This window comes from Octopus bimaculoides, chromosome 9 (assembly GCF_001194135.2).
Source record: "Octopus bimaculoides isolate UCB-OBI-ISO-001 chromosome 9, ASM119413v2, whole genome shotgun sequence".
Lineage (NCBI taxonomy): Eukaryota > Metazoa > Mollusca > Cephalopoda > Octopoda > Octopodidae > Octopus > Octopus bimaculoides.
The window spans coordinates 75052646-75062741 of NC_068989.1; the positions used below are offsets into that span (position 1 = coordinate 75052646).

A 10096-nucleotide genomic window follows, 5' to 3' on the forward strand; every position below is an offset into this window, starting at 1 on the left:
GTAAATTTCCACTGTCCTTTGTCTTTGCTTTGTCCTAAATGTTTTTGAGACCCTTGTGGCCAATAAAGAAACAAATATTATTATTAGGTTGTCCGGAAAGTCTGAGCGTTTTTTTAATGTGCAAAAAAGGGATATAAATAATTGACCTTTCAATAAATTTTATTCAATGAAATAATTTCCATGACCTTTGCCCATCTATCAGGCAATTTAAATATTCCATCAGAATAAAATTTGACTGGTTTTTTTTTTTTTTTTAATGTTATCTAGATGCATTTAGACTCCATCTAAGTCGTTAAATGTTTTTCCTTGCAATGAGTTCTGTAGAGACAAAAACAAGTGGTATTCGGATGGTGCAATATCAGGAGAATGTGGTGGATGGAGTAAGGGATCCCAGCCAAGTTCATGTAACTTTGTTCGTGTAGCCAAAGACACATGTGGTCGGGCATTTTCTTGTTGGAACACTGCCCCTTTCCTGATGGCAATCTCCCGCCTCAATTCTTTGATCTTTTGGTTCAAATTAGCCACCTGACAACAGTTCACATCAGAATTAATGGGCTGGTTTTGTGGGGGAAAGTTCATAATAAATAATGCTTTTATAATCCCACCAAACACAAAGCATAGCTTTTTTTAGCATGAATATTCGTCTTTGTTTGCTGTTTTGGGGGATTCTTCCGCAAACTCCAGGATCTTTTTCGCACCGTTTTCGTACACAATCCATTTTTCATCTCCAGTCACAAGTTGTTTCAAAAATGATATGCGTTCATTCCGTTTCAAAAGCATCATCCCCGTAAACTTCACAAATGTTTTTTGTAAGTCTTTACAGCATTCTCTCCTTTTTAAAAAACAAAGAAAAGCATTGCAATGCGAATATGACATTTTTGGTTCTCCATTTCAAATGTCAATAAAGGGTAACCGGAACGAAAGATAAATCTACTTTTAGTCAAGAACAAAGAGATGAACTACCACTTCAAGCAACACCAAAATTTTAACTGTGTTACGTTTAAGATGTGTTCAATGAAGCATTAAAAGATTTAGCTTAAAAACGCTCAGAACTTTCCGGACAACTTCTTTTATTATTATCATCATCATCATTATCATTATCATCATCATCTTCTTCATCACCATTTTGTACTTCATATTCAACAGCCTAAAGTCTACCCCTCTCTTATTGGCGGCCACTTCCGGATGTCTGCCAACTATCACAACCTTACTGGGATACAATGCCGATGTTACTGGCTGCAACCTTCGAGGCCACAACGTGATTCACACCGCTGTTATACATGGACATACTCGTATTGTTCAGTACTTCATCCAATTGGATATGAAGCTCTTACCCGTCTGGAATATACTTGTAGGTCAGTATCAAAAGGAAAGAAAACAAAAATCTTACATTAATATTTAACAGTTACTGTCATTAATTGTGCCAATAGCATCTGCAGCACCAGCACCAGCGGCGGCAGCGGCGGCGGTAGTAGTAGTAGTAGTAGTAGTAGATCTTTTATTCTTTTCAGTTATTTGACTGCGACCATGCTGGAGCACCGCATAAAATGAAAAGTCTAACTCGGCGAAATTTGAACTCAGAACGTAAAGACGGATAAAATGCCGCTAAGCATTTTGCCCAGCGTGCTGACGATTCTGTCAGCTTGCTGCCTTAGTGCAAATTATTAATAATAATTTCTGATTTAGGCACATGGTCAAAAATTTTGAGAAGGGATAAGTTGATACCATCATCTCAAGTACGTGTCTGGTACTTTATTCATCAACCCTAAAAGGATGAAAGCATAGTTGAGCAAAGCTTTCTACCGTAACGGTAATTGTCGTGATGATATATGTTGGAGTCAGCAGTTACCAATTGTAACGAATGCTGATGTTGTAGATGTGCAAGATGAAAGAACGGTGATCGAAGTTGTAAACAAACATTTATTTACCGTTACTTTGTATATAACCAAAGCACGACGGGCTGGTATGATATAATTGGAAAAGCATGTGAGGTAAAGAAAGTTAATTTTGGCCTGTATATGTGTGTGCATGATCTCATAGTAGTAAATAGAGAGAGATATGGTAATGTTGCAGAGAAATGAAAGTGAGCTAGTGAAAGTGAGAGTGGTGGGACGAAACAACTGCTTCGTTGTTGAGTGACCATAGTTGTCTCTCTGTACCTTTTCATTCAGAGACGGCGTTTCGTTCAGTCTGTCAGCCAGTTCTCGCTAATTGATTTTGACTTACGGAGTTCTTGTATCTATAACTATACAAAACTAGTCAGAAAGAATATCTGTTGTTGCTGTGAGCAACAGATATTCTTTGCGGGCATCTGTTATCTCAATTCTAACTTTTCATGGACTAGAAGAGGTTGGAAGGGTTCAATAGCAAAGATATAAATCGGTTTAGCAAAGCCATGTCTTAAATGTAACTTGCTGTCACTATTGTTTTTCTGTGAGAAAAGTGCTGTTGAAATATTATAGGGAATTTGCCGATTCAGGTTGGAATCTACTCTATGCCTAAATGAAATCACTACACTACTATAACATCCTTTTGTACTATAGGCACAAAGCCTGAAATTTGGTGGGAGGGACCAAATCGATTACATTGACCCCAATGCTCAACTGGTATTTATTTTATCAACCCGAAAGGCAAGCTCAACCTCGGCAGTATTTGAACTCAGAATGTAATGGTGGACGAATTGCTGCTCAGGATTTTGTCCCGGTTGCTAACGACTCAGCCAGCTCGTCGCCTCTTACTGCCTCAATAATAATTCTTTGCGATATTTCGCATAAGCTTTGAGGAGAGGGAGAAAGTCGATTACATTGACCCTAGTATTTAAGTACTTGACTGGTACTTATCAACCCCAGAAGAATGAAAGGCAAGGTCTCCTACATTTTGTTTACTCATTCATGTTTTTCTTTCGATTTTGACCGAGGTGAAGAACAGATATAGTGTTTCTTGAAAATAACATCTTGCTTTGAATTCTTCAGATATGCTTAAGTTTGAAGACATCCTAGCGCAAGAAAGTGCCGTTCGCTGCATGGAGGAACTTATTTTAACAAATTCAGAATGTTGGATAAACATTTACAATTCAGGTATTTAATTCCATCTACCTTAATAGGTTTTATTTAAACTAAATGCACAAGGTTCTGTATTAACAACTTTATGAATCAATCATTTATGAAGTACTAAAATCATCAAATTCAGATAGGTAAGTCTATTTAGCTAAATAGATTTTACCTAAACTAAATTCATACGCTTGATTCTGTAATGATAGTTTGTGAGCTAATCACTTATGAAGCACGAAAATCACACTAAAATCGCTAAATTCAGATTGGTAAACCCATTTACCTTCTTTTGAATGTTCTCTAATTTTTGGCTGTAGGTGTGCACAGAAATTTGCTTGTGTGCAAATTTTGTCTGTCTTTACAAAGCATCTGTGCATCTATGAGAGTAACCGTCTTCAATTTAAAATATTAGATTTCATCTTGAAAACCTTGTATGTACACATTTGTTCTTCCTTTGTTCGTTTATTGTAAAACATATGTGCACATGAACATGTACGCAGCTTAGAGTGAACATTAGCGTAAGAGGTTTTATTTAAACTAAACACATTTAGTCCTATCTTAACAGCTTCAGAGCTAATCATTTATGAAAAAGTTCATTTCTGAATCACTCTGATCTATCCTTGGTTTCTACAGCAATATATAGGTAAAGTACGTTCAGCTCCGACAGATAATCTGCCTCACCCACGCTGAAAGCTAATTCCAAAATACTGCCGCTGCCAAATTACATATTACTTTCACCCGTGGCTCAGTGGTTAGGGTATTCAGCTTACATTTGTAGGATCGTGAGTTCGATTCCTGGTGCACACCATGATTACAGATGATAGCAGTTGTTCACTGACTGAACAGATTGATCCTGGCCATTGACAGTTCGTTGTCAGTTCATCCACTCGGCATCTAATGATATTCGCCATTGACTCAATAAGTTCGTTTGCCGAAATAGTTCGCATCCACAACGCTGCATCCCAAGATTTCAACATACCCTGGCTTGGGTGGTCACATGCTATTTAACCCATACTTGGGACGCTTACAGATGCTCTTACTCTGGGTTAGAGTAGATCTGGGAGCAATAGTGGTTAACAGGTGATTCCACATTCCTCAGAACCCAGGATAAATTGAACCAGGGTTTCATTTTTAAATACAAAGATATATTGTTATCAAGGCATATTTAACATACAGATCATGCAATATCTATATAAGTAAATGGATAATATTTTTTGTTTAATTCTACATCAAGATGGAGTAACTGCTCTGGCAAACCTTTTCGATTCAACGAGCAAAGGAGTGGTGGCACTAACTTCGTCAGTACTTTGTAACATGACCGAAAATGTAGAAGTTCAGAAGCTGCTGACAGACATGAATCTTGGTCCGAGTCTTGTACATTTGCTGTTGTCTCCTGTCGGTGACATACAAGCACGGATCTCAATCATTATATCAGACCTAGCGTCAAACATCGAATCAAATCAGAAGATATTTGCAAGACAAGGCGTCATTCCTGCGCTTATCCAACTTCTGGATTCCGATATGGAAGATGTCCTGCTGAATGCAATCAACGCTATACGAGTAATGTGTCTGAGCAGTCCTAGCAACCAAACTGAAGTTACCAAGTGTAATGGTGTAGAACCACTCGTAGACCTTTTGAGTATCAACTCAGGTGAGTTTAGTTTATTATACGTAGTTTTTAACATAATCTACAAGAAAAGATGGTGGAGAAAATGTAATGTTCATGCTTTTCCCGCAGATATTCTTTTCTACTCTGGGCACAAGGCTCGAAATTTTGGAGGAGGGGGCCAGTCGATTAGATCGACCCCAGTACGCAACTGGTACTTAATTTATCGACTCCGAAAGGATGAAAGGGAAAGTCGACTTCGGCGGAATTTGAACTCAGAACGTAAAGACAGACGAAACACCGCTAAGCATTTCGCCCGGCGTGCTAACGTTTCTTATTTCTTTATTGCCCACAAGGGGCTAAACATAGAGGGGACAAACAAGGACAGACAAAGGGATTAAGTTGATTATATCGACCCCAGTGCGTAACTGGTACTTAATTTATTGACCCCGAAAGGATGAAAGGCAAAGTCGACTTCGGCGGAATTTGAACTCAGAACTTAAAGACAGACGAAATACCGCTAAGCATTTCGCTCGGTGTGCTAACGTTTCTGCCAGCTCGCCGCCTTTTTTCCCGCAGATATTAACAACGGAAATGACGAGGCCTGAAGTGAAATAGTTACAAATAGCTAAGATGATATGTGATAATGTGAAGTAAATTTGATTGCTATTCATTACAGTTCGAACTGCTGAGTAGGGGCTTTACCTTTGACTCACATAATTATTTTTGTTGTACTTATTGTTTTATTTTGTTTTTGTTTCTTTTTTCTTCCTTCATTTCAGACAATAATTTTCTTGAATCTGCCGCTGCGGCTACGTTAGCAGCAATTACATTGGGTCATTTTGAGAATCAAAACTTCATTGTTGCGGCCGGTGCAGCGGAGTAAGTAGACTCAAATATTCTCCATTATGCTCTTAACAGTCGTTTCTGAACAGCATGTGGGGGGAGGGGTGAAGCTTTGCTTCCCAACCATGTTGTTTCAGGTTCAATCCCACTGTGTGACATGGCATCTTCGGCGGTGGTGGTGTTGTTGTTGCTGTTGTTCTGGCTGTATTTTCATTTAATTCACATATTAAATACTCTTTAAAAATTAACAGACCACTGGTGAATCTTACTCGAAGTCGGAATGTCATGCTACAAGTGAAAGGAGCCAGGGCAATCGAAGCTCTTACCGAAAAGAACCCAAATAACCAAAGTGTGTTTCTTAAACTGGGTGCAGCAGAAGCCCTTGTTCAACTTCTTAAGGTGAATTTCAATAAACCTGTTTCCCTCTTTTCTAGAAATTTTTCATTTTCTTTATATCTTAACTTTAACGTTTTACCTATAATTAATGCGATGAGCCGGCAGAATCGTTAGACCATCAAACGAAATGTCTTGCAGTATTTGTTCTAGCTCTTTACATTCTGAGACAAATTCCCACCAAAATCCACTTTTCTGTTTATTCCTCAATAAAATAAGGTACAAGTCAGGTACTGGAGTTGATAGTATTGATTAACTCACTTCCCCTCAAAATTGCTGGCTTTGTGCCTAAATCAGGGCTTAATTTATTGAACTTAGATTGATTACTGTCAATGTGGACCATATTATCTACACTGCCATAATGTCTAATTCTCTGTCCTCGGAGTCTTTTTCCAGTCTGTTAATGGTGCAATTGTGTTAATTTTTTTTCTTTTTTCATTTTGGTGGGGAGGATGTTTTGTAGTATTGCTTCTGGCTGTTTATGCTCAGAGTTCAAATCATACCTTTGCTTTCATCTACTCAAGGGTCAATAAAATAAAGTACCAGTCAAGAACTAGGGTCACAGGTCTCAAATAGTCCCCCACCACCAAAAAATTGCTAGCCTTGTGCCTAATCAGAAACCATTATTTAGCTCCACGAAAGTCAGTGAGCTGGTAGAATCATTAGCATGCTGGGCAAGATTCTTAGAGACGTTTCTTCCATCTTAACATTCTGAATTCAAATGCTGTCAAGGTTGACTTTGCCTTTTATCTTTTTGATGAAATAAATGAAATAAATACTAGTTGAGCACTGGGGTCAATGTAATCAACCAGCCCCTCCCTCAAAATTTCAAACCTTGTACCTATAGTAGAAAGAATTATTTAACTCAATATTAAAAACTGAGTTAGTAAACATATGCCAAAAGGCACTGCAGTTTTGAGAACTACAGAATCTAACGTTCTGATGCAAGCATGGACAACGTCTGTTTGAGGAGCTTGCCACATGAGGCACACAACTAGAAAAAATTCAAAGTAATATTTCATTAAGCATGCCATTCAGAAAGTCCAACAGACTGCAAGCCTAAGGTTCACGTTTTGTTATTTAAGACAATAAGGTGTGAAATGAGAAAGATCTAACTGCTATTTCTAGCACTTGATCAACTGTCTACTATCTAGAAGCTTTCTTTTACTTATTTCTTTAAGTATCTCAAAAGCTGCAAGCTGGCAGAACCATTAGCATGCCATGCAAAATCTTTGCGGTATTTCATCTGCGTTTACATTCAGAGTTCACATTCCACCAAGGTCAACTTTGCTTTCATCTTTACAGGGTTGATAAAAGAAGTACCAGTTGAGCATTGGGGGTCGATGTTCTTGACTTAACCTCCTCCAAAATTGCGGGCCTTGTGCTGAAATTTAAAACCATTTCTCAAAGAATTTTAAACTTCATGTGATAAGTAGCTTGCTTACCAACCACATGGTTCTGGGTTCAGTCCCACTACGTGGCACCTTAGGCAAGTGTCTTCTACTATAGCCTCGGGCCAACCAAAGCCTTGTGAGTGGATTTGGTAGATGGAAACTGAAAGAAGCCCATCGTATATATATATATATATATATATATATATATATATATATATATATATATATATATATATATATGTGTGTGTGTGTATGTGTGTGTATATGTTGTATATCTGTGTTTGTCCCCCCAACATCACTTGACAACCGATGCTGGTGTGTTTAGGTCCCCATAACTTAGCGGTTTGGCAAAAGAGACCGATAGAATAAGTACTAGGCTTCCAAAGAATAAGTCCTGGGGTCGATTTGATTCGACTAAAGGCGGTGCTCCAGTATGGCCGCAGTCAAATGACTGAAACAAATAAAAGAATAAAAGAATTACTCTCACTGATATAAAGTTAAAGATATTTAGAGGAATGAAGATGGAGATTTTTAAAAGTCATGTTTTTCACAGAAATGTCATTCCAATTGGAAATTTCAATCAGGTTGCAGAAAGGGCTCACTATGACAGTAATTAAAACCATCGACCATGTTTCATTTGTTCCAAGAAAAATTTTAAATCTCATTTTCTTTTTCTGCTTAGAGTATCAATGGCAATGAAAGAGAGCAAGGCGCCTGTGCTCTCTGGGCTTTGGCAGGTCATACACGTCCTCAACAGAAGATAATTGCAGAAACCATTGGCATTTCCAATATAATTAAGATGTTACTTGAAAACAAATCAGAGAAATTACTTTTAGTTGGTAAGTTTAGAATTAGTTTATCTTTTAGCTGTTTCAGTGATTGTTCTGTGACCAATACTGGGGTACTACCTTGTCAAACTGTCCAACCCATGCCAGCATCGAAAACAGACGTTAATTGATGACGATATATATATATATATATATACATACATACATAAGCACAGGATTAACTGTGTGGTAAGTAGCCTGCTTACCAATCACATGATTCTGGGTTCAGTCACGCTGCGTGGCACGTTGAGCAAGTGTCTTCTACTATAGCTTCGAGCACAACCAAAGCCTTGTGAATGTGACAAGGCTGACCCTTTGAATTACAGGTACAACAGAAACAGGAAGAAAGAGTGAGAGAAAGTTGTGGTGAAAGAATACGGTAGGGTTTGCCACTACCCCCTGCCAGTCTTGTGGAGCTTAAGGTGATTTCTCTCAATAAACACTCACAATGCCCGGCTTGGGAATTGAAACCATGGTCCTACGACTGCAATTCTACGACCGCAAGTCCGCTGCTCTAACCACTGGGCCATTGCACCTCCACACTCTTAATGATAATAATTCTTTCTATTATAGTCACAAGGCCCGAAATTTTGTGGGAGGGCACTAGTCAGTTACATTGACCCTGACTCGTTCTTATCTCATCAACACCAAAAGGATAAAAGGCCACATTTGAACTCAGGACATAAAGACCAACAAAATGCCACTAAGCATTTTGTCCAGCTGAGTAACAATATATATATATATATATACGTGTGTGTGTGTGTGTGATAGGCTTCTTTCAGTTTCTGTCTACCAAATCCACTCACAAAGCTTTGGTCGGCCCAAGGCTATAATAAAAGACACTTGCCCATGATGCCATGCAGGGGGACTGAACCCAGAACCATGTGGTTGGGAAGCAAGCTTCTTACTACACACCATGCCTACACCTAAGTTGGTTTCCTTTATAATTTTCATGAAATTTCTTATATATCAACAACGAACTGAATTGAACTTTATTGAATTTTTCTTTGAGGTTGCCTCTCGGCCATTGGACTGGTCAAAGAAGATCTTGTTAATCAAAGCAACATGGTTAAAGCAGATGTATTGCAACAGCTAGTTCGACTTCTCAACGGGAACCATCTTTCTCAACAAGTTACCACAATGGTAGTGAAAGTTCTGGGAGTGCTGTGTATCGGTAAGATGCTAGAAATTTATCTAAATATAAATTTCAGTTACATTCAATCACAAGAATTAATTCCTAAGCCGTATGTCCCCAATCCAGTTGTTGAAACCAATATCAGAAAAACATATTATTATGATAAACAATTATTTAATTGTATAACAATATATTGATATAGTGCTTCTATATTTGTATCTAATAAATCTAGGTGTTGCTTACACCAATAATGAATTTGTACAGTCAAAAATCGCTGAAGAAGGTGCAATACCTGTTTTGATTCAGCGACAAGATGATTCCTCATGTCCAGAGATGCAAGTAGAAATTCTCACAACATTGGCATGTATTGTTCTACAGAACCAAAATAACCAGACTTTGCTTTCAAATGAGATGAAATTCAATTGGAATACTCTCCGGAATTTGCTACAGTCTCCAAAACAGGTGAACAAAAGTTAATTTTTTAAGTATAAACCCATGTAGTCGCTTAACTGAATTTATGCTTTTATAGTTTTGACTATATATATATATATATATATATACTAATTACTAGCCTGCTTGCCTTGGCTACGTCAAGATGGATTTTTATGTATTTTTCTTCCCACTTGGATTTCAAATGTTGCCACAATTATAATTTGTCTATTCTACTGTAATTTTCTACATTTCTGTGCAGCTGAAGATTGCTCTACATATTGCATTTAATGTAATGCTCGCATTACTTAAATAAATGGAGTAGCATGAAACGTGCGTACTGCAATCATCTTTAAAATCCATGTTGCTTATTTTGATTTTTATATATATATATATATATATATATATATATATAT

The 10096-nt window shown here is 37.7% G+C and overlaps 1 protein-coding gene across 1 annotated transcript in view; it reads left to right on the forward strand.

Moving 5' to 3' along the window:
- Positions 1-10096, forward strand: part of LOC106877194 (ankyrin and armadillo repeat-containing protein) — a 39728-nt gene that overhangs the window by 22000 nt on the left and 7632 nt on the right. Inside the window, exons 10-17 of the mRNA XM_014926036.2 lie at positions 1147-1355; positions 2973-3077; positions 4285-4701; positions 5439-5538; positions 5754-5901; positions 7972-8128; positions 9129-9290; positions 9484-9713. Coding sequence (XP_014781522.1) covers positions 1147-1355; positions 2973-3077; positions 4285-4701; positions 5439-5538; positions 5754-5901; positions 7972-8128; positions 9129-9290; positions 9484-9713 — 1528 coding nt within the window. The remainder of the gene's footprint in view (positions 1-1146; positions 1356-2972; positions 3078-4284; positions 4702-5438; positions 5539-5753; positions 5902-7971; positions 8129-9128; positions 9291-9483; positions 9714-10096) is intronic.